General features: G+C 39.0%; 1 protein-coding gene across 5 annotated transcripts in view; it reads right to left on the bottom strand.

The window, feature by feature from the left end:
• The window catches only part of C7H8orf34 (chromosome 7 C8orf34 homolog), a 502481-nt gene that overhangs the window by 341921 nt on the left and 134492 nt on the right, over nt 1-26068 (bottom strand). For all 5 annotated transcript variants that reach the window (XM_024250722.3, XM_024250723.3, XM_024250724.3 and 2 more), the window contains 1 exon segment: nt 8801-8829. In XM_024250722.3, the coding sequence (XP_024106490.3) occupies nt 8801-8829 (29 nt within the window).

Below are 26068 nucleotides of genomic sequence, written 5' to 3'. Positions count from 1 at the left end.
AATTTCAGTATGTTCTGCTTGTTACAGGAAATCCCCAGAACATCCTCCAATTACTGACCAAAAAAAGCAATAAAACTCAGATTTGTCTGCCTGGGGAGAAATAAACAGAAATAGAAAGTGAATAGCAAAACAAAGCTATCTGGTGAAAAGACATTCTCACTTGGAAGGAGTTAAGATTTTGCCCCTTCCATGGGTGTACTTAGTGAGGCAAGCGTCAAGCGGCCTGACAGCCCATGGCACACTGTCTACAGCTGATGTCAATGGTACACATACAGCCAGTGTGAAGCAACTTAAAAGAGGCCCTCCTTGAGCTTCCTAACTTTTTAGGAAGGCAAGATTACATAGCAATTAAGTAAATGGGTTTTGAAGGTAAATTTATGCTCAAATTTGAATTGTGCATTGTATTACCTCTCTCTTAAATTTGCTCAACTCACCAAACTCTCTGGGCTTTTCATTTTCTTATGTGTAAAATGGAGATCACGAGAGCTTTCTCACGGGGTTGTTGTGAGTATAAGTGAGAATGTGTCCTCAAAGCACTTAGCACACTGCCTGTCACACTACGTGCTTGATAAATACAGTCTTCATGAACTGCCTATTGAGTCTATTACATGGTCTCATATATATTTATCTTGCGTGGTAAAGGAATTTTTGTGAGCATGAACATTATACTATCTGAAGTCTATTTCTTAAGAGGAAAAATGTCTTCTTTTTAAGACATTATTCTGTCTTAACTCTCTCAACTACTTTATAAAAACAACCAGAGCTCTTAGTGTAATAGAATAACAAAGAAAATGTCTTGTGGTAGGAAAACCAGCAAAAGGCCACAAAAGGCAGAATAACATAAACAGAAAAATAAACTTTTAGTAATTTCTGGCTAGTTATTTACCCAGTAATTATTTACCAAAAGCTCAGCGTAGGCTATACAATAGTACCCATTGTGGACAAAAAGTTTCTAGTAATAAACATAGCAATTATTAATTGAATAATTACTCTGCACTAGGCACAAAGATAGGAAATGTAATGACATAACCAATTGCAAAGATTGAGAGTGTAGACTCTGGTCTGTTAAACTGTCTGGGTTTCAGTTCTAGCTCCTCCACTTACTATGTGACAAAGAGAAGTTTATAAAACTCCAAGTGCTTCTGTTATTCCATCTGTTAAACTGGTGAATAATAGCACCTGTCTCATAAATATGATATAATTGTTAAGAGCCATAGGCTCTGGAGCTAACTGGCTTTGATTTGTGTTCCACTTCTATTTTCTTTTTATGTGACTTCTGCTAAGTTTATTAACCTCTGGATCCCAATTTCCTCACCTGTCAAATGTGGATAATACTCCCTATTTCCCAAGATATTAGTAAATACTAAATGAGATAATGCAAGCAAATAATGTAGAATGCTATCTGGCATATAGTAAGTTCTCAATAAATATTAACTATGTTTATTAAGATAAAATGGCATAATCTATATAAAATGCTTAGTCCAAGGTCTAGAATTTAGTATGCACTAAATAGTACATTGTTATTATATATATATATACATATATATATTATTGTTACATGTCTATTTAAAGTTTCAAGGACTAGAAACAGACTCACTACCACTCAACATGTAATAAGAGCTAAAGATAGCAGTATTTCTGATGAGTTATCTAAAAGATATACAGACTGCCTATTGCTCTAAATACTCTAAAATATACCCCACACTAAAGCTAGAACATCAGGGAGGACTGTCCTGTACTTCACTATTGAGACCTCCAGTGGAATTGTTCTAACTGAAGTTTACTTTTGCTTTATGACATCTGCCTAGGTCAGTAGACATTATTCTAAGAGCTCCTGTGAATGTACTGATGTTATAAAGAATATATACATATACATGCACACAAATATACATATATATATTTTTTGAGATATATATATTGAGATATATATATAAATTTTGAGATATATATATATATATATTTTGAGATACATATAATATATATATATTTTGAGATGGAGTCTCACTCTGTCACCCAGGCTGGAGTGCAGTAGCGTGACCTCGGCTCACTGCAACCTCCGCCTCCCGTGTTCAAGGGGTTCTCCTGCCTCAGCCTCCCAAGTAGCTGGGATTACAAGTGCCCGCCACGATGCCCGACTCATTTTTTGTATTTTTAGTAGATACAGGGTTTCACCATGTTGGCCAAGCTGGTCTCGAACTCCTGACCTCAAGTGATCCACCTCCTCGGCCTCCCAAAGTGCTGGGATTACAGGCGTGAGCCACTGCACCCAGCCCAAAAGACTATATTTTTTAGTTACAGAAAAATCATAACATAAAATTCACCATCTTAACCATTTTTAGTGTACAGTTCAACTATCTTAAGTTTATTTATGTTGTGCAGCCAATCTCTGTGCGAACCAATGTTGGGCAGACATCTTTCACCTTGCAAAATGAAACTCTACACTCATTAAACAATAACTTCCCATTTCCCCTTCCCCTCAGCTCATGACAACCACTGTTACACTGTTTCTGTAAATCGGATTACTCTAAATACTTCATATAAGTAGAATCATGCAGTATTTGTCTTTTTATTACTGGCTTATTTCACTTAGCATAAGTTCCTCGAGGTTCATCCATGTTGTAGTATGGGACACAATTACCTTCTTTTTGAAGGCTGAACACTATTCCGTTGTATGTATATACTGCATTTTGTTTATCCATTCATCTGTCAGTGAACATTGGGTTGCTTTCACCTCTTGGTCATTGTGAATAACGCTGCTATGAACATGGGTGTCCAATTATTTCCTATAGATCTTGCTCTTAATTCTTTTGGATATATACTTAGAAGTGGGATGGCTTCATAATATGGTATCTTAGTTCATTCCTGCTGCTATAACAAAATAACTTGAACTAGGTCATGTATAAATAACATAAATTTATTTGTTACAATTTTGGAAACTGGGAAGTCCAGATCAAGATGCTAGCAGATTCAGTGTCTGAATCCGAAGGTAAGAGCATGCTCTTTGTCTCTGAGTTGGTGCCATCTTGCTGCACGCTCACATGGTGGAGAGGAAGCAGAAAAACCAAACAGGTTTCCTCAAGCCCTTTCATAAAGGCACTAATCTCATTTATGAGAGTGGATCCCTCATGGCCTAATCGCCTCCTAATGACCCTGCTTCTTAATGCTGTTGCACTGGGGATTACATGTCAATATGAATTTTGGAAAGATACAAACATTCAAACCATAACAGATGGTATTTTATTTTTAATTTTTTAAGGAACTGCTATACTATTTTCCATAGTAGCTGCACCATTTTACATTCCCACAAACAGTGCACAAAGTCCCACTTTCTCCATATCCTCACAAACACTTGCTATTTTTTCATTTTGTTCGTTTGTTTTCTGATAGTGGCCATCCTAATGGGTCTCAGAGGGTATCTCATCGTGTTTTTTTCCCTCTGGTGATTAGTGATGTGGAGTATCTTTTCAGATGCTTGTTGGTCATCTGTACATCTTCTTTGGAGAAATGTCTACTCAAGTCCTTTGTCCATTTTTAATTGAGTAATTAGTTTTTGTTGTTGAGTTATAGGAGTTATTCATATATTCTGGATATTCACTTCTTATCAGATGTGTAATTTGTGAATGTTGTGTCCTTTGATGCACGGAAGTGTAATGATATTTTGAGGGCATCAATGCCTACATTATACAGCATCTTTTTCAGCAGGAGGTTATAGTGATCCTCCATTCTCTTCCCTTTGAAATGCTTCCCCATATACTTCTTGGAAATATTTTATATTGTGGATATTTTAGTTTAAATTACTTTCCATGGGAAATTAATGTTAGTTTTAATAGTCACTAAAACCATCTACAATTTACAGGGAAGGTAACTAAATTTCAGCACCTGGAAGTAACCTCCTGAAGGCCATGTGGTTAGTAAATGGCAGGTGCCAAGATTCAATCCAAAGCCTTTCTGTGGATTTTTTCAGAATACGAGGCTACTTCTTGAAGCAGTGAACACAAACTGTGTCATTTGTGATGCAGTCACTGTGCTCGCTAAAGGATCTCAGCGGGTGAGCTCACTTTCTGCGGGGCTGACTAGGGAGGCTGGAACTTGAAGGAGGGATCACAGCCAGAGAAAGAAAAGGGAATGACGTGAACAAAAATGTGAAAGTAAATAAAACTATGACCTAGAAGTACTGTCTTCTGGCTACTTCACCCTATTTCTTGTTGAGTGCAATACAATTTGGATGGAAAAAAGAAGGAAATCAAGCATAAGAGATAGATGTGAGCCACAACATGGAGACTGTTAATTCTAGTTTTAGAAATTTGGACTTGAGCCTGGCATGGTGGCTCATGCACAAAATCCCTTGGGAGGCTGAGAAGGAAGGATTACATAAGGCCAGGAGTTTGAGACAAGCTTGAGCAACATAGTAAAACCCTGTCTCTAAAAAAATTAAAAAATTAGCCAGGCATGGTGGCACACGTTTGTAGTCCCAGCTACTCAAGAGGCTGAGGTGGGAGGGTCATTTGAGCCCAGGAGATCGAGATTGCAGTGAGCTATGATCGCAGCACTGCACACCAGCCTGGGTGATGAAGCGAGACCCTGTCTCTATTAAAAATAAAATATATAAAAGAAAAATGGCTAAAAAAAGAAATTTGGGCTTAATTTGGTAGATACCAGAGAGTCAAGAAAAAAATTTCAACAAGATTTTGCTTTAGGAAGAATCTTCTTGTGGCATGTCTTAGGTAGGTTTCCCTGGAATGAGATGCTGAGAAAGTGATTTATTAAGGAGTTCTCTCAAGTGAAACCTATAAAAGGATGAGCGAGCCAGGAGAAGACGAGGAAAGAAGCGTGTAAACACCCAACATTCATAGCAGCTGAAGGATAGGTCACACCGCCCTACTGGAGGGAAACTGGGCAGGCACCAATCATGTCTACTATGTGGCATTTTGAAGGGTGAATTGGAATCATGGGAGCTTGAAGAACCACATACAGATATAAAGGTACTACCATTTGAATTTGGATAGTGGCAGTGTGGGCAGAATGATGACTTCCCAGAGACGTTCATGTCCTGATACCCGAAACCTGTGAATATGTTCCATTACAAATGAATGAATATTTACATTTCTATATGTAATTAGTTACATAATTACATTTGCATAAATATGCAAAGGGACTTTGCGTGATTAAGATTAAAGATCTTGAGATGAAGAGATTATCTGCATTAGCCAGGTGGCCTCAACCTAACATGATTCCATAAATAGGGAGAGTTGTTCCTGGCTGAAGTTAGAGACAGAAGAGATGTTGCTGGTTTTAAAGGCATAACAAGGGGGCCATGCACTAAAGGAATACAGGCAGCCCTAGAAGCTGGAAAAGATGAGGAAACAGATTTCCCCTGGAATGGAAGGAAGGCAGCCCTGATCACACCTTGACTTTGTTTAGCTCAGGGAAACTCATGTTCAACTTTGAGACTACGGAGCTGTAAGATAATAAATTTGTGTTGTTTTGAGGTGTCACAGCAGCAATAGAAAGCCAATACAGTAGTCATAGAAGAGAAAGAAAAAGGTTAGTGACTAAGGAATTGATAGAATTCCCACAACTTAAAAAAAAAAGCTTAAAAAATAACAACCTCTGTTTCACTTTATTTATTTATTTTATATAGAATGAATGATTCTTTTTACCTTTCTCAGAGTTCACAAAGTAATGTAAAAGGCCATGAAAAAAATGATTTCAATGAAATTATAACTGAATTAGAAAATGATGGTTAAAAAATTCCATATTTTATAAAGGTTGGGAAAAACATATATTTAGTGAATCCCCAAAATTGTTAAGGGAAGAGTAAAAGGAAGAAGCTGTATTTACTATTACATTAAAGACATAGGTACCAGGTGAATACTAACTGCAAACCATTCCAATTGGCTGTTTTTCAGTGGCTGCCTCCCTAAGATTAACTTTTTCTTATTCAGGAAAATTCAGGACTGTGAGCTTCATGGTCACCAGAGGGTGCTATGGGACAGGCTCTCCCGCTCCTCCAAGGGTGACTGCCAGACAGGCAAAGAATGGTGGCAATGGCTCTGGAAGCCTGTGACTCCTTTCTGTTATCTGGCACTCCAAAAATCAGATGCGAAAGTGGGGTCGATTTTTTTTTTTTTTGCACTGAAATGTTTTTTTTTTAAATGAAAAGTTATTTATGACAACTTTTGGCATCTTCCTCAATAAAAATGAAAAATAATAAATGTGCAATAAAATTCAGCAGTTTCCACAAAGTCTTCAAAAAATAGGAATATGAGGTAAGTAAATGAAAATCAGCAGTGTCATACAATTTAGTTAAATGGATATTCCCCTGAGCTAGTGCTGGGAAGAGAGAGGGTGTGAAGGAGAAGGCCATGTCCTGAGGCTGACACTTAACTGGGTGTCAGGGCATCCATAATTTATCCTGTGAGGGTTGTATCTGTTTCAGTTCCAAGAACAGTTAAAATTCTTTAGCTCATCAACAAAGGTGTGGACACCAAAGCCGCTGCAAGTCAGAGCTCCGAAAAAAAGAGAAGGACAAGAGCCAAGCACAGTAACAACCGCATACAAGCTAATTTATGGCTCAGGCAGCCAAGGTTTTGCAGAATGTATTAGAAGGAGCAAATGAACCTAGAAATGGTGATGGTTATATCTTTGTACTTAAAATGAACATACACCATAACTGCAAGAGGAGGAATTATTACATTTCTGCAAACTATAAGGAAACTCATGGCATAAGAAGGAGACCAGCTGGGGTGAGACAATGACAGGCACACAGAGGGGGACTAGAAAAGCAGAACAAGGCCGGAAAGCCATGCCTACCACTTATGCACTTGCCACTGAGTAACACGGAGTTCTGCCTGGAGTCGGTACACATGACGATGAAACTAATTCTAAAATATTGTGATGGTTTGTTTATTAAAGGAAATAGACATTTAAGAATATATTCATAAATTATATATTTTTTTAGTGAGTCAGAAATACATTCTTCTGGTACAAAGTCCAAAAGGTGTTGTATTATATTCGGACTAGAATACTAGCTTTATGGTTTTTGTAAAAATAATACAATTATTACAGAGTAGCCTATTGTTTTAAAATGTCAGGATTTATGATACCATTTTTTGTAGAGGTTGAGCATCCCTAATTTGAAAATCTGAAATGCTCCAAAATTTGAAACTTTTTGAGCATCGACATGATGTCACAAGTAGAGCATTTTATATTTGACCTCGTGTGATGAGTCACAGTGAAAACCCAGTCAAGACTTTGTTTCATGCACAAAATTACTAAGAATATTGAATAACACTATCTCCAGGTGATGTGTATAAGATGTATATGAAACACAAATGTATTTTGTTTTAGACTTTGGTCCCAGCCCCATGATATCTCTTTGGGTATATATGAGTGTTCCAACATCCAAAAAACCACCTGAAATTCAAAACACTTCTTGCCCCAAGTATTTTGGATAAGGTGTATGCAACCTGTACAATACTTTCTATCATTTTTTATTTATGTATCTATCCCCCAAGCCAAATTTCAATATATTTTCTGTCTCAAAAGATATCTAGAGCAGTGTTCACCAAATATTGATGATGGCTATTTCTACGTGCTCCTCTCTTTCCAGCTACACATCTGATGTTAGAGATTTTTCAGGCAAAACAACATATCACAACAGATTGAATGCAGAAGCAGATATAAAAATGTAGCAGTTTTTAATTAAGCCATACATTAAAGAGATTTTCAAAATGTAAACAATGCAACTTTCTTACTAATACCTTGTTTTAGAAAATAAAAGTGTTTTTTCTAAAACTGTTATTTGTGTTAAGGTAATGGTTTAATCACTGCTATTTAAAAAAAACATAAATTTGTTATCAGTTCAAATTTTTAACGTTTAGATATCTAATATCAATATATTAACAACACAAGAATCTAATATTGATAGACATAATCTATATAAATCAAGGCTCTTTGGGGTCCTCTCCAATTTTTAACAATGTAAAGGGCTTTTGAGACTAGAAAAATGAGAATATGTTTAGTCATAAATCAAATCTCTCTCATAAGCAACAACTCACATAAACATGTTTAAAAGGCAATTCAAAATAAATAATCTAAATGAGAACTCTTGATGTATCCAAACCTGACAAATTTGATTTTTTCCTAGTCTTTCTAATTTTAGTAAGTAGTACCACAATTGACCTAGTTGCTCATCTCCCAAACCTAGCAATCCATCATTGACTGATTTGTTCTGCAATTCCCCACATCCAATCCATTAGCAAGTTCCAGTGACACAACTATAGAAATATTTTCCTAATCACACCACTTCTCACCACCATCATAACTACTACCCCACTTCAAAACACCATCACAGTCTCTTGGCATCTTGGAAAATTAAAATAAACAAACAAAAAGCTTTATTGGTAAGGTTTCCAAAGAGGAGCTATCAAAAAATACAATGTTTTCCATATCATTATCATTTAGATACAAGTGGAATAAAATAATTTACATAATATATAGTGTTATGAGTTTTTATTTTGCAATATAGTGATTCAGTGATTATAGTGATTCCATTTTCTCTAACCAAATTCTAAAGGCCTTGACTCAAAAGAGTAGGTGATATATATTTAATGATATATTTAATGGAATAGCTTTCATAAAACAATATGCATATAACTTTCAAAGTTTTAAAATGTTAGCACCAAATAAATTATATTTGAACATTTTATATGTTTCAGAAAATTTATTCATATTGAGATAGTGGAATAAAAGGTTAAGTTCTACATTTTCCTTTCACCGGATGTATAGTTCAACTTACCTTATCGAGTTCATCTGAAATTGCAATACCTGGGATTTAAAAGAGATTTATAAAAAAAAGTTTTAGAAGCAATCTTCAGTAACCTAATGTTCAAAACAAACTTTCTATTTGTAAAAGTAGTGCATTTCCTATTCTATTTGTTTTCTTTTTATTAGTGCTTCAAAATAATGTGACACATCCTTTTTACCAATGAAAACAAATTAGGAATTTAAGTCAATTATGACAGCCATGAACTGCTGAAGCAATGCAAATGATGCAACAAAAACAAAGCAGCGCCATATTCCTTGTAGGTGGTTAAAGGTAGAATAAACTTGCGAATGTGATTGTAGAGATATCATTTTTATGTTATGATGACAATAAAGTATAACTTAGCCTGTTACTATTTTGCTCCTTGTTAAGAATTTAGATTCCCAGAATAATTAGATATTAAGGCAGAATGGTGGTCCAAGATGACTTATTCTAATGTCTTTAGTTTGTGGATGAGGAAATAGATGAGAAAGTTTAAGGAATTTTCCCACAGTCCCTCAGATTGACAGCTCCTTGAGCCAATGCATAAATGATTCCTCCTCACAAGTTCCTTCCCCACCATCCACATATTTCTCACTGCACATCAGTATAATTTCTGTCTTTATCCTTTCTCCAAAACTATTCTAAGTCAGCAATGTAAAAAGTTTAGTCCTTAATTTATTTCTCTGTGATGATACACTATCAATTCCACTTTATTGAAATGCTATCCTCTCTTTTCTGTTCTCCTTTGTCTCCTTCACAGGAATTCCCTTTTTTGCAGGGATAGGGGTGCTTTCCTGAAATGGCAAGGGCTCTTTGCTGAGCTGTCTTTTCTTCTCATTTGATATGCTTCTCTTGATAATCTACCCCATACCTTTGATATTTTTATTTCTCTATATTGCACAACTTTACTGCCTGCACAGACTTTCTTCCTGAGCTAATTGTTGAATTCTTGTGGGCATTCCATTCTCAACTTGTCAGACTAAAGACATCATCCTCCCCAACTCACACTGCATTTTATTCTTTTGAACAATGGGGCTGAACTTCAGCACTGTGGCAGGGCGCTGGAGCAGGTGTGGCCAGCTCTCAGATTCAGGGCACAGAGCAAAGGGAGGTTGGTGTCAAACCCCAGTAGAGAATGAGCCAAGAGATAAGGAAAGGTCTAAAGTTTGAAGCCCAGGAGAACTTGGAGAAAATAAGAACAGGAATTGAAGCTGAAGTTCAGCAGGCTACAAAGAACAAGAAAGAATGAGCTGGGTTGGAAAAAAGAACCTGAAAACAGCCTCAGGATAATGAACCTGAGTAGAAAGAACGTGTTACAGGGTTCAGATCCCCTGCTTGCCTCGGGTATAGATGTGGAGGGTGTAAATGATATTTCATTAGTTCTTATATCATCTCCCACACCACTAACCTAATGAATCAATTATACACAAAGCTGAAAAAGTACGCACAACTTCATCTCAGTAAATGGCACCATTGTAGATCCCCTTGTAGATGACACTAGAAACACAGGTACATTTGGGGCTTATTCTTCAATATTTTATAAAATTCTTTTTTTTTTTGGTAGAAGTCATTGGTAACTAAGAATTTTTATGTGTCACACATTAAAAGACAGTCTAACTACCATTTCAGGGATTTGGGGTGACCAAAGCTTAACAATTATTCAAGGACTTGCTGTATTATGAAGGTAGTGCCTTCAAACAGTTAAAGGACAAAAAGCTTTAAGGAGGGCTAGCATTGGAGCTGGGCTGTATCACTGCTGAGTGAAGCGTGATGGAGAACTCAGATATGACGGCACCACAGTCAAGGGGAAGACGTGAGACTAAGAGTTCTCAGAGCGCAATTATAAACATTTGTGAAGACCTAACATAAATCATACATTTGTGGAATTTTTGGGCTTAAAAAATGTAGAGAATTACAAATGGTCATTTAGAATAACTCAGATTTTAAGAAAAGATAGGACATTTATGGGATACTAAATGGCTTATGTCACAGTCTATAGATTTAAAACACATTATTACAATTTATAAAAATCCAAACATGTCTTTTAAATGCTTATATTTACATGTAATATAATTCTACAAAAAAAGTTCCTTTCCAATATGAATTCAAGATTAAGACTGAATTCCTTAAATATAAAATTTTAAAGGGCTTAGTCTATTTTAAAAGAGAGAGCATAGATAATACGAAACAAAATTGTTTCTCACCCAAAGTCATAAAGCTTAGATATCTGAAATTCAATAATCCATAATTCAATTATTTGGGATTTTTAAAACTCTCTTAACTTCTTGATTTATTTTTATATTTATTTATTTATTTATTTATTTATTTATTTATTTATTTTGAGACAGAGTCTTGCCTTGTCTCCTAGGCTGGAGTGCAATGGCTGGATCTTGGCTCACTGCAACCCCCACCTCCCGGGTTCAAACGATTCTCCTGCCTCAGCCTCCCGAGTAGCTGGGATTACAGGCACCCGCCACCACGCCCAGCTAATTTTTGTATTTTTAGTAGAGACGGGGTTTCACCATGTTGACTAGGCTGGTCTCAAACTTCTGACCTCGTGATCCGCCTGCCTCAGCCTCCCAAAGTGCTGGGATTATAGGGGTGAATCACTGCACCCGGCCCGATCTCTTGATTTTTTTTTAACTTCCTGCATCATGCTCTCAGGCCTACAAAAAGAGTTTTCTCATTTAACTTTTGGAAAGCTACCAGTTGATCTTTAAGTTTCTTTTATGCCTCATATTTATGAGTCCATTATTCATAAAGATAGCAGCAATATATCACTTTTCCAGAAAGAAGAAAGAACTGGCAAGTAAGTAAAAAAGCCCTGTGAATAGTCAAAATGTGTGTCACACAGAACTGGCACATTACTCATGGGCTACCTCCTCTCAATTTCAGCAAACATATGAGCTGTTTTTCAGGGCTGTAAAATTTTAGCAGTTGAAAATGGAGATGAAGAGAAACATTGCTTTGAAGATGTATTTCAGTACTAAGAAGTAATGGACCCCAGAATAAAACTCAAACTAGCTAAATGGAAAACTTGGTTTGGAGAAAGAATTATGCCTTTAATTATGCCAACTCTCTGGTCTGACCATATTTTGTTCAAACACTTATTATCATATTTTCTTAAAATTTACATATTTTGATGACTTTGCCTGAGAAATTATCTAAATAAATCTCCACTCTATTATCCATAATTCTTTCAGCTTTCTATTATCAATGTCAAATTGCCTAGGGCATTTTTTTAAACTTCTTGTTATTTCATTTTTAATCAAAGCTTAAACAGATTAAAAGCAGATGAAAGAATTTTGATGAAATGCTTCACAGAGGCATGAAGCTCTAATGGGAACCATTTATACTGAATAGCCAGGATATCTCTCCCAGTGTCTAGCAGAACATCCACAGCTATTCCCTGAGAAGAGATTAACAACTTTTAGGCATTTTATTAACTTTTAAAAGGTATCATATTTTAAATTGAGATTCTTTTTTAAGTTTATGAAGACTGGGGATCTTCAGAAAACAGAAAATATGCAAGAGAAAATGAAGTGGGTTGCTAAGATATGTTGTAAGAAAGAAAAGCCCAGGACTTGAGGGTAGAACTCTTAATGAGCACTGGAACACATGGTCCTCGTAAAAGTCAAACTAGAGCTTAAAGGAAATATCTTATCAGGGTGATATAGTTTGGATTTGTGTCCTGCCCAAATCTCATGTTGAATTGTAATCCCCAATGTTAGAGGTGAGGGCTGGTGGGAGGTGACTGGATCATGGGGGTGGATTTCTCATGAATGGTCCAGCACCATGTCTTTGCTGCTGCTCTCACAATAGTGAGTGAGTTCTCAAATGATGTGGTCCTTTGAAAATGTATAGAAAATGTATAGAAAATGTGTAGCACCTTCCCCAACCTTGCTCTTGCTTTTGCTTTCGCCATTTGACTGCTGGTTCCTGCTTGGCCTTGCACCATGATTTTAAGCCTCCAGAGGCTTCCCCAAAGGCAGATGCCGGTGTTATGCTTCCTGTACAGCCTGCAAAACCATGAGCCAATTAAACCTCCTTTCTTATAAATTACTCAGACTCAGGTATTTCTTCATAGCAATGCAAGAATGGCCCAATACACAAAGTAACCATTGCTTAGTGTAGCAATAATGTCCAGCTGTAGGAGTGAGCTGCCTGGAAGTGAAGGGAAAAATTAGTTCTTTCAGAAACTGAGCTTCTCTTCTGGATAAAGAAGCAGTGGCTCCCACAGGCATGTCAGAGGTAGACATGAATCAGGTAGAACTTTCTGATTCACTGTGGAGCAAACCTATCTAGATGGCCTCCATTTGCGTCATTTAATTTATAGGCCTTTCCATTTATTCTCAACTCCAAAGAGGTCTCACTATGCACAGGCTAAAGCAACTCCATCTTTGATGCTAATCTGCCATGTTGACTTCTGATCAACCCAGTTCTGGGAATGCCTCTAAGATTTCTCATTTATCTATTATTCCTTATTTAAGAGCAGGTACTTACCATAAATCCTGCCATTAGGTCAAAACAACCTTGATGCTATCATACGTCAGTTATCCTACATATCCCTTCTAAATCATGTACGCCCTTTCCCTATGATATATAAGCCCTGGGTCTGGAAGATAATGGTGCAGGGAGTCACCTTGACTTGCAACCTCCCCGGACACACACGGCTTCTGTTCATTAGTCCCTATTAAATGTTTCTTTCTAAATTCAACTTGCAGTCTCTTTCTTCAGCCTTTCAGCTTCCTCAGACTTTTGGGGGTACATTTGCATAAACTAGCACAGCACAAAACACATTAGTATCGGAAACTTATTTCAAAACACAGTTCTCATATTCTCATATTTGAGTTGCCTTCTATAAGGGAAATAAGAGCAATAGGTTCCTTCCAGACTTCCATCTTTCTAGGCATCTGCTCAGCCACAGAGTTAGAATTAGGTTGTAGTTATAGGAAATGGAAGTAGCAACTTTTCAAAATTCTCTACACCTTAGTGTAATTCATTTCACAAAAGTAGGTTCGATGCATATAATATAAAATAGTACTATTTCTCCAAAATCTACTTCCCTATTGGAAAAAAATGCCAATTGTATTATAATGTAGAAAATTAGACTCCCCAATTCTTTCTTTTTTTAAGCCTTTTTTCAACTGTGAAATAAAATTCAATACAAAAATAGAGCATATAACTTGGAAATATTAGTTTTATGCTAGAGCTGGCCCATACTGGCTTGTGAAAACCAACTTCCCACATTCCTTCCCAACACCTCATTCAGTAATGTCACATAGGTAGCTTGAAATTAGCCATAGTGGGAATATTTACACCATGGAAATTGACAAATGCTGAAAATCAGGGCTTATTTTCAGAGTTAGCTTACTGGCATGCCACGGAGTATAAAGAGTAATGTTAAAGCAAATACCTGTGTAAGTAAAACTTTTATCAATAAATGGGTGATCAACAACCTCTGACAGTTAGTCAACTAAAACACCCTTTAGACTGGGCACAGTGGCTCATACCTGTAATCTTAACACTTTGGGAAGCTGAGGTGGGAGGATCACTTGAACTCAGGAGTTTGAGACCAGCCTAGGCAACATAGTGAGACCTTGTTTCTACTTATATTTTAAAATAAATTTTAAAAAACACCCTTTATATAGACTGCTAATTGCTTTTAGAGCAAAGAGCATTCCTGCTAGAAGTTGAGGAATTCAATCCTCAATTGGTGTATTAGTTTGTTTTCATATGGCTGATAAAGACATACCTGAAACTGGGAACAAAAAGAGGTTTAATTGGACTTACAGTTCCACATGCCTGGGGAGGCCCCAGAATCATGGTGGGAGACAAAAGGCACTTCTTAGAAGGCAGAGGCAAGAGGAAATGAGAAAGAAGCAAAAACAGAAACCCCTGATAAACCTATTAGATCTCATGAGACTTATTCACTAGCATGAGAATAGCACAGGATAATCTGGTCCCCATGATTCAATTACCTTCCCCTGGGTTCCTCCCACAACACGTGGGAATTCTGGAAGATACAATTCAAGTTGAGATTTGGGTGAGGATACAGCCAATACATATCATTCCTTCCCTGGCCCCTCCAAATCTCATGTCCTCACATTTCAAAACAAATCATGCCTTCCCAACAGTACCCCAAAATCTTAACTCATTTCAGCATTAACCCAAAAGTCCACAGTCCAAAGTCTTATCTGAGACAAGGCAAGTCCCTTCTACATATGAGCTTGTAAAATCAAAAGCAAGCTAGTTACTTCTTAGACACAATGGGGGTACAGGTATTGGGGTATAGGTATTGGTTAAATACAGCCATTCCAAAAGGGAGAAATTGGCCAAAACAAAGGGCTTACAAGGTCCATGCAAGTCCAAAATCCAGCAGGGCAGTCAAATTTTAAAGCTCCAAAATGATCTCCTTTAACTCCAGGTCTCATATCCAGTTCACGCTGATGCAAGAGGTGGGTGCACACAGTCTTAGGCAGCCCTGCCCTTGTGGCTTTGCAGGGTATGCCTCTCTCCTGGCTGCTGCCATGGGCTGGCTTTGAGTGTCTGTGGCTTTTCCAGGCACACGGTGCAAGCTGTTGGTGGATCTACCATTCTGGGGTCTGGAGGATGGTGGCCCTCTTCTCACAGCTCCACTAGGTGGTGCCCCAGTAGGGACTCAGTGTGGGGGCTCTGACCCCACATTTGCCTTCCACATTGCCCTAGCAGAGGTTCTCCATGAGGGCCCCGCCACCGAAGCAATCTTTGTCTGGGCATCCAGGCATTTCCATGCATCCTCTAAAATCTAGGCAGAGGTTCCCAAACCTCAGTTCTTGACTTCTGTACACTTGCAGGCTCAACACCACATGAAAGCTGCCAAGGCTTGGGGCTTATACCCTCTGAAGCCACAGCCCACATTGTACATTGGCCCCTTTCAGCTACGGCTGGGACACAGGGCACCCTGTGCACACAACACAGGGACCCTGGACCTGGCCCACGAAATTACATTTTCCTCCTGGACCTCTGGGCCTGTGATGGGAGGGGCTGTCATGAAAGTCTCCGACATGGCCTGGAGACAGTTTGCCCATGGTCTTGGGGATTAACATTAGGCTCCTGGCTACTTATGCAAATTTCTACAGCCGGCTTGAATGTCTCCCCAGAAAATGGGTTTTTCTTTTCTATTGCAAAGTCAGGCTGCAAATTTTCCAAACTTTTATGCTCTGCTCCCCTTATAAAACAGAATGCCTTTAACAGTACCCAAGTCACCTCTTGAATGCTTTGCTGCTTAGAAATTTCTTCTGCCAGATACACTAAATCATCTTTCTCAAGTTCAAAGTTCCACAAATCTCTAGGGCAGGGATAAAATTCTGCCAGTCTCTTTGCTAAAATATAACAAGAGTCACCTCTGCTCCAGTTCCCAACAAGTTCCTCATCTCCATCTGAGACCACCTCAGTCTGGACCTTATTGTTCATATCACTGTCGGTATTTTTGTCAAAGCCATTCAACAGGTTTCTAGGAAGTTTCAAACTTTCACACATTTTCCTGTCTTCTTCCGAGGCCTCCAAATTGTTCCAACCTCTACGTGTTACCCAGTTCCAAAGTTGCTTCCACATTTTCAGGTATCTTTTCAGCAACACCCCACTCTCAGTAACAATTTACTGTATTAGTTTTCACGCTGCTGATAAAGACATACCCAAAACTGGGAACAAAAAGAGGTTTAATTGGACTTACAGCTCCACATGGCTGGGGAGGCCTCAGAACCATGGCAGGAGGTGAAAGACACTTCTTATATGGCAGAGGCAAGAGAAAATGAGGAAGAACCAAAAGCAGAACCCCCTGATTAACCCATAAGATCTTGTGAGACTTATTCACTAGCATGAGAATAGCACAGGAAAAGCCGGCCCCTGTGATTCCATTACCTCCCCCTGGGTCCCTCCCACAACACGTGGGAATTCTGGGAGATACAATTCAAGTTGAGATTTTGGTGAGGACATAGCCAAACCATATTAATTGGTTATCCTAGAACAAAAGTTGAAAACATCTTCTGTTATGGGCTAAATAGTAAATATTCTAGATATAGATCATATCATACTCACACATTCTTGTTCTTGCTTTATAAATAACTCTTTTAAAATGTAAAAATCATGCTTAGAACATGAGCCACTAAAACAGGCCACAGGTTAGATTTGGCCCATGGACGAGAGTTTGCTGAGCAGGGTTCAGTGCATTCATTTCTCCAAGAATAGTTTCAAATGGTGTTGGTTTTCATCAGGCCCCTCTACCCATCTCTTCCTCCTTCTTACTGTATAGGACCTCAAAGTTTAATATCCTGAAAACTTGAAAACTATAAGATTTGAACTTCCTGGACTTCCTGACCCTTCCTCCCCCTCAAAAAGCCATGGATGCTGTTCTCTTCAGTCTCAGAGGTCAAAGTGCACTTATACCCATTTGTTTTCTTGGCTCCATCCCCAACCTCCATCTCTGGTATTTGCTCCATCTATTATCTTCTCTCCCTCTCCTGAATCTGCAAGTTCTTTATCTTGGTTTCCGCTAACACCCTAAAAACCATTAAATGTACACACAGACACATAAATATTCTCTCTCTCTTTGTCGCTTTCTCTCTCTCTCTCTCTATTTCTCTCTCATACATGCACAGAAGAAACTAAAGGAAATCAGACCAAAATGACCAAAAAATTCCAAATTTCCCCACTAATTGCTGCCTCCTTTCACATCTCCTCTTCCATCATAACTTTTTGCAGGATGTACTCCTCCTTTCTCTACTCCTCATCTCTCTTCATTGCTGTCCATTCCTTCTTCCATCTACTGCATACCAGCTTCTGCTTCCAGTAGTCTCTAAAAATTATTCTTTAATTATTCTTAAAATTATTCTCTATAAAGTAACTATACACATCCTGATTATCAAGTCAAATTGCATCTTTTCTCTTCTATTGCAAATATACACCCTTTATATCTCATTTTATCAAATCAAGACATGTTTAGCATTAAAAAAATAGGGAAAAATAAAATAAGCCCCCACTTACAGACAACTAATGACAATAGCTTATTCAGTGTTCTTTCAAATAATATTGTATGCATATGATATGGCTTGGCTCTGTGTCCCCAACCAAATCTCATCTCAAATTGTAATTTCCACTTGTTGAGGGAGAAACCTGTAATCCTTACATGTTGGCAAAGGGAGGTGATTGGATCATGGGGGCAGTGTTCCACATGCTGTTCTCATGATAGTGAGTTCTCACAAAATCTGATGGTTTTATAAGAGGCTCATCCCCCTTCACTTTCATTCTCTCTCCTGCCATCTTGTGAAGAAGGTGCCTGCTTCTCCTTCTGCCATAATTGTAAGTTTCCTGAGGTCTCCTCAGCCATGTGGGACTGTGAATCAATTAAAACACTTTCCTTTATAAATTACTCAGTCTCAGGCATTTCTTTATAGCAGTGTGAAAACAGACTAACAGCAAATTAATACTGGGAGTTTGGGGCACTGCTATAAAGATACTTGAAAATGTGGAAGTGACTTTGAAACTGGGTAACAAGCAGAGGTTGGAACAGTTTGGAGGGCTCAGAAGAAGACAGGAAGATGTGGGAAAGTTTGGAAATTCCTAGAGACTTGTTGAATGGTTTTGACTAAAATGCTGATAATGATATGGACAATGAAGTCCAGGCTGAGGTGGTCTCAGATGGAGATGAGAAACTTGAGCAACTGGGAACTGGAGCAAAGGTCACTCTTGCTATGCTTTAGTAAAGAGACTGGTGGCATCTGTAGGGCAGATCTGTGGATCTTTGAGCTTGAGAGAGATGATCTAAAATTGAAACTTATGTTTAAAAGGGAAGCAGAGCATAAAAGCTTGAAAATTTTGCAGGCTGACTATGTGGTAGAAAAGAAAAACCCATTTTCTGGGAAGAAATTCAAACCAGCTGCAGAAATTTGCATAAGTAACAAGGAGCTGAATGTTATTCACCAAGACAATGGGGAAAATGTCTCCAGGGCATGTCAGAGGTATTCATGGCAGCCCCTCCCATCAAAGTCCCAGAGACCTAGGAGGAAAATGGTTTCCTGGGCCAGGCTCATGGTCCCTGCTGCTTCTGTGCAGCCTCAGGACATGGCGTCCTGCATCCCAGCCACTTCAGCTCCAGTGGTGGCTACAAGGGACCAAAGGCTGTTGCTTCAGAGGGTGCAAGCCCCAAATCCTGGTGGCTTCCGTGTGGTTTTGGGCCTGTGGGTGCACAGAAGTCAAGAATTGAAGTTTGGGAAACTCCACCTAGATTTCAGAGGATGTACAGAAATGCCTGAATGTCCAGGCAGAAGTCTGCTACATGGGTGGAGCCCTCATGGAGAGCCTTTGCTAGGGCAGTGCAAAGGGGAAATGCAGGGTTGGCTCCCACAGCCTCAAGTATCCCTCCTTCATGGGTGGCATTGAGTGTCTGTGGCTTTTCCTGGAGCACAGTTCAAGCTGTCAGTAGATCTACCATTCTGGGATCAGAAGGATGGTGGCCTTCTTCTCATAGTGCCACTAGGCAGTGCTCCAGTGGGAACTGTGTGTGGAGGCTCCAACCCTACATTTCCCTTTTGCACTGCCCTCACAGAGGTTCTCCATGAGGAGTCTCTGCTTTGTTTCAGGCTCTATTCATTTCTGTCCTTGCCTCCAGGCATGGGCCATATCAACTCTGTCCCCATGTTGCCTCCAAGAGTGATTGGTAAAATAAGAATGCAAACTTGCTTAGGATCATAATCTACTGACAAGATTCTTGTAGCATAGAAGTCCCTACCCCTGATTCCTGACTTCTCTGTAACCCGGATTTCTAGCTTCATTCCCTTTATTATTTGCTTCACCCTTCATGCACCAACAATATGACATGTCATCTGAGAGATCAAAATAGACACCCCTTTATCAACTAGGATGGACCTCAAGGTTAAGGAAACAAAGGTTACCTAGGGGTTCAGATTTCAAGGCCCAGCTGACATGGCAACTTCCTAAATTCCTATGGCTACAAGAAAATCCGTACACTTGCTAAACTCTCTAGCAATAAGAGCTATCAGGAAAATTATCATACCCCCTCCCTAACTCTGAATTACAACCCAGACCACTAAAGTAACAGGACCAGCCTTACAAACATTCTTTCATGATAAGCAACTGCAGACTTTAAGCCAGTTTCAGCCAACTTACGGAGACTGTGCATAAACTATCTTTATATCCTATGATTCACCTTTTGACATAGTGATATTCCACTTCATTTTAATGCTAAAACCACACCCCAAAGTGAACATAGGATGTATGTTACATATATCTTTGCCCATTGTGCATGCACTCAACTGCCCACATAAACATGTATGGTTTTCTCCAAAATCTACTGAATAAGCATGATATCTTTGTAATACAGGCCCTGTAAGGCATAAAACCCAACTCTCCCTTTCCCTCTTCAAAAAGAGCACTTTTAGTTCATACCAGACTATCTCTTACTGGTTTGCAAACTGGTATCAGCAATAAAACTCTCCTTTTTACTATTCAGTCATCCTTGTGGACTTTTCAATGATAAAACTTCCTCTTTCTTTGAAATACATCCTTACACACATGCTTCTCTCTTCCAGGAATATCTGTCTCCACGACACATCTTTACTCTCCTCCTACTGTACCTTGACCTTTGGATACTTCCAAATTTGATGCGGGTAACTTTTCTATCAAGTTGTCCCTAAACCCCTTTGGAGATTCTTCTATGCCTCCTCAGCTCTTTTAAAGTACTTTGTACAAGACTTTGAAACTATGATTTCCAAACCTGTCTCCACTACTAAAATGTAAGCTTGAAGTCTAGTTCCACATGTTAGTCATCTTTGCATTCCTGCATACATTCAATGAATGTGGGAATGAATGAACAAGTAATTGCCACATTATCCATCTCTATTTTCTCTCATGCATAGTTATTCTATCACTCCTTAGTCTGTTTGTCAGAAAAGACTTCTTGGGTACATTCCTGACTGACTCACTAAAAAAGTCCTTTGCTATTTTTTTCTCTTGGCTGAGTGCAGGTTGCTATTAGCAGTCACAGAGCATAAATATCTGTCCTCTGTTCCCCCAGCAGCTGGCCTCTTTTCCTTGGAAAGGCTCCAGCCAGTGTTTTCATATGAACTGAAATCCGTGAACCAATGTCTGGATGGCCTAAAGATACTCATCCCACCACTGCCTCACATCACAGGGAGCTGTCAGAAGCAGCAAAAGCATTAGACCCAGAGAACACTGGAAACCCTGCCACCCTGGGAATAGTGCCTCACAAAGTAGAAGGTTTTGTTGGCCAATTGCATGAAATAAAAAACTGCTGCTCTTTAGCTTTTGGGTTGTTTATTTATTTGTTTACGTGCTTACTTAGCTATCTATTTATTTTTAAGCATCATAGTCAAAGCCAAAGATCCCAGCAAAAAAGTCAAATCTACTAACAGCCAAACCCATGTCATCTTATCCCAAAGGCTCACATTTTAGAAAGCAGAAGCCTTGTTTGAGTGAAGAAAGCCAGAGTAGGGGGAGGTCTCAGAAAAGAGGGATCAGGATGAAATGGAACCAGAAGTAGCCCTCTTCAAGCAAACCGTAACCAAGTTATGTGCTAATCTTTGTGCCAAGTCCTAGGGAGTGCAAGAGCAAAGTGGCTCTGCCCTCAGGAAACTCAAGGTCCGAAGGAGATAAATAAAAACAGATCATAGCAGGTAAGTGTGTTCAGAGAAAAGTATAGAAGCACAAAGAGAGGGGATGCAAATCCACCCCAGAAGAGGACAGCAACAGAGAAATAATCTTGGAAGAGGTGGTATTTGAGCTGAAGCTGAAGAGAAAAGTAAATGTGGCTTGCTGAAGAGGGAAGCAGTGGAAGGAGCTGACGGTGAGACTTCAGGGCATGGGGACAACATAAGCAAAAGCATGGAAAGGAGGAACCTCGAGGGATTGTGGTGCATAAAGAAAGTCATAAGCAATGGTACTGGAGACCCAATAAAGGGCCAGATCCTGGAGCACTTTCTCTGAAGTTCTATGGAGGCACTGAATACCCGAAACAAGTGAACGTCAGGCTTTCACTTTAGAGCCACTACACTTATAGTGAAGGCCGATTGGCAGAATGGAGAAGCAAATCAATAGTGTGTGTTCCTTGCTTCTCCTGGGCACCAAGCTAGCCTACTTTATCCAGCTCCCTTGTAGTTAGCTGTAGAATGTAGGAAGATAATGTATGTCACTTCCATGATTTGCATTAGAAACCTGCCCCATGATCTTCCACAGGCTCTTTCTGCTTCTGCAGCAAACTGAAAAGTCATGTGTTGAACATGGTAGAATGACAGGATGGAAGGCGTCTGCATTCCCAGAACATCACGTGAAACTATTCTCTGAGTGAGTAAATATTTACATTGTATCAAGCCACAGAGATTTTGGCCATGAAACTCTCCTAAACATAAATTTATGACAGTCTAGCCAGCCATAAGCTCAATAAGGGCAGAGGCTGTCCTTTTTTTTTTTTTTTTTTTTTTTTTTTTTTTCTGACACAGGGCAGGAATGAAATACCTTAAATGGATAAACCAATAATCTGGTCAGAGATGTTGAGAGGGTGAACTAGAAGATATTGATAGGAGTGGAGATATAAACCAGACTCAAAACATACCTTAGAGGAAAAATTAACAAGATTTGATAACTAATCAGTTATGAACAGTAAGGAAGAAAGAGGACTCTAGAAGGGTTCCAGTTTGGAAGAATAGGCAAGTTATGGTACCACCACCTAACACACAGCATGCAGCCGAAAGGTCACATTTGAAGAGGGAGGTGTGGTCCACTTAGATACATTGAGTTTAACATGCCATTGGGATAGCCAAGTGGAGATACGCTTTTGGCATGTTGTAAAAACACATAAAAGGTGTGGATGGAAATACACTCATTTGAGTTAGCTGTGTAGGGGTGATAAATGAGGAGGGTGAATGAGGCTGAACGGAGAGAGCACTTGAAAGAACAAAGGCAAAGGATGAATCACGAACCATAGGAACAGCATTTAGTGTGGCAAGGAAGAAAGATAAACTCCTGAATGAGGCCTACAGGAAGTGATGCAAAGGGCATCCAAAGAGGATGGAGGGCCAGCACCCAGAAAGGAGGTGAACAGGGAGTCAGAAGAATGACAGCATAATCAACGGGGTTACAACTACCAGAGAAATTTTGTAACATGAAGACTGGAAAACTGCTCATTCCATTTGGCAATTTGGAAATCACTTGGTGACCAGTGTGAGATAAGTTTCAGAAGTATAGGTGCGATTATATAATTGCTTTGAGGAGTAGAAGGAAGATGAGCAAGTAGAGACAGTGAGCACTAACTGATAAACGAGTTAAAAAGAAATAATTTAGGCAGGTAGTGAGGGTAAGGAAGCCCTCAGTAAGGTTTTCCTTTTAATGAAAAGCGGCCCCAAAATCATTTTCTTTTCTAGCAAAAGAGCAGACTGTAAAATCGAGTTGCAGACATAGACAAGCAAGCTGGAAGCTTGCATGGGTGAACGCTGGCAGTTGTGCCAATAGGAAAAGGCTATCTGGGACTAGGGATGTTCAAAATGGTGGCTCTCTCTTCCCTTTTCCTTTCCAACCACATGTGCGGTAGGGAGCAGACAACATGGCGCCAGCCAAGTGGAAAGTCTATTTGCATAATAAGATTAGGGTGGGGCAGCCAGCTTCCTGGCATGTTATGTAAACATCACACCTGGTCCAACCAGTCTTTAGGCCCTATGAAAATCAGATACCACCTCCTCAAGCCTGTCTATAAAATCCGATGCACTCTGCAGTGGGCCAGAAGTCCCATTTGGGCATCCCTCTCTCTCACAAGAGAGAGAACTGTTCTCCTTTTTCTTTCTTTTGCCTGTTAAACCTCCACTCCTAAACCGACTTCTTGTTGTGTCTGTGCCCTCAGTACCCTTGGTGTGAGATAATGAACCTCAGGTATTTACCCCAGACAACAATGCCGCTTCATAACTACTCTTTCAAACATTGTATGAAGGAGGAAGAAGGAAAACCAGTGATGTCTGGAGTTAATCTCAAGAGAAGAGATTTTGTGGGGTTTTTTGTTAACATTAGTTAGAGCAGTGATATCCAGTGTGGTAGCCACTTGTCCTGTGGCTACTGACCAGTTGAAATGTGGCTAGTTCCAAAACGAGAGGTGCCATGAATTAAAATTTACACTAGAGTTTGAAGACTTAGAATGAGAAAAAAAGAACATAAAATATCTCAAAAATTTTGTATATGGAATACAATGAAATATAATAATTGGATATATTGGGTTAAATACAACATTTTATTCCAATTGTTTTCACATGTTTCTTTTTGCCTTTTTTAAATGTGCCTGTTTGAAAATACAAAACGCATCCCTGGCAAACATTACATTTCTACTGGAAAATGCTTAGCTGGAGCATGCTATAGGTGAATAAATAGTAATAGCAATAATAATATCTATGTCAGGCAGAATTCTAAGATAGCCCTCAGGATTCACTTTTGTGGCATCTTTTCCTCTTTGAGTGTGAGTGGACCTCCTGAGCATGAAGGGTTATCACACCCTCAAATAGAATACTAACCAGGAGACTTGGAGTAAATCAGAATGGGGATTACTCTGTATGGCTCTGACCTAATCAGGCGTGCCCTTTAAAGGAAGGTAAAGAATCAGACAGCTACTCCATCATGGCCTCAAAGAAGAAGCAGTAAATGACTATTGAGATGAGGGCAAACACTTGAAGGAATGGGTAAAAGCCCAGGCTCCTGGGAAGAAAAAAGTAATGTTTGAGGAAAGTACAGAAATGCTACAAAGTGAGGGATCAAGGCACCAAAAACCCACTATGCCTACTTCGTCATGACTATGTGGCAATACAAGCCGCTGTTGGAGTCATTCTAACACATCTGCCTTTCCAAGAGACCAATATCATGCAGATTGCCACCGTTTATGACTGACTTTAAGATAAAATGTTACACTGAAAGGTTTGAAAAAAAGCCAGAAAAAGAGCATGGTACAGTTGTTACTGAAACAGAAATCATGTTTGCAAACTGAAGAGACTATCTAGTCTTTCCTGGTATTATTTGAGTCGTGTGTGTGTGTGTGTGTGTGTGTGTGCATGTATATGTGTGTTCATTTAAGTCTCTAAAAGCTGGCAGTAGATGAGCTGAAATAACTATCATTTTGAGAGATATAAATGATTATTTGCTGTCAATCTCAACTAAAAAAATAATACTTCTAAAATATGTAGGATTTTTTCAGACCGTACAACTAAGATAAAGTGAATTCTCGTCAGTGACTACATTAAAATTAGATCACTAAAAACTTTCAGCCTTTTGCATCAATGATTATGCCACTGGAAAGAAAGGTCCACAATATCAAAACATGGAATATTCCTTACGAAGGTACCTGGAGGAAAATCCCATCCCCTATGTCTTCCTAGTAATTAAAACAATGGGTAATAAAGTTGCTATCATAGAAAAAGAGTTAACAAGTTGAAACTATTATGAGTCAAATAAAAATGAATTACATCCTGGTTCAAGTTGGAGGACGTAGGAATGCCATTACATAGCTAAACTCTGGGCAACTAGACTGATAAACAATCATCAGCAAACAGTAAAGCTGCATTTGTATTCATGTATACTGACCAGGGCAGGCATGTTGATAACTTGGTAGTAAACATGTTGTGCCTAAGATAATTCAATAATAAAGCTTAGATACAGAAAATCATAGAAACTCAAGTCATTCCAAGAAAGTATAATTTTGCTCAGAAAAATAGTCAAAGAAAAGAACAACTCTTCCCTATGTAACCAACCATCCTCTTAACTCACATAAATCCCACCAGAATACCCTAAAATGGTAGAGTCCCTTAAAACCATTAAGTGAAGCCAAAAGCAACCTTCTACTATATCTATAGGAGTTGACTATGACACTTCATTCTGGCCTCACTATGGAGTCACCTGATAGCTTTTCTGGCCCTTATTTTATCCCAAGAGTAATTTCCTATACCTGCATCTCTTCTACTCTGATGACCAAGGACTGTCTTTATTGTTTTACCAGGCTGGCCTGCAAGTATTAAACATGGCCCCCACTAGCTTCTGATCATTGGACTCAGTTGTGAGGCTCCACCTGTGTTATGATCTGAATGTTGGTGTCCTCCCAAAACTCATAAGCTAAACTCTAATCCGCAATGTGATGGTGTTAGGAGGTGGAGCCTGGGAGGTGATTAGGACATGTGGACTCCTTTCTCATGATTGGGATTACTGCCCTTATAAAAGAGG

This window comes from Pongo abelii, chromosome 7 (assembly GCF_028885655.2).
Source record: "Pongo abelii isolate AG06213 chromosome 7, NHGRI_mPonAbe1-v2.0_pri, whole genome shotgun sequence".
NCBI lineage: Eukaryota > Metazoa > Chordata > Mammalia > Primates > Hominidae > Pongo > Pongo abelii.
Note: the sequence above shows the minus strand (reverse complement) of the source record. Positions and strands in the feature narration are given on the sequence as shown.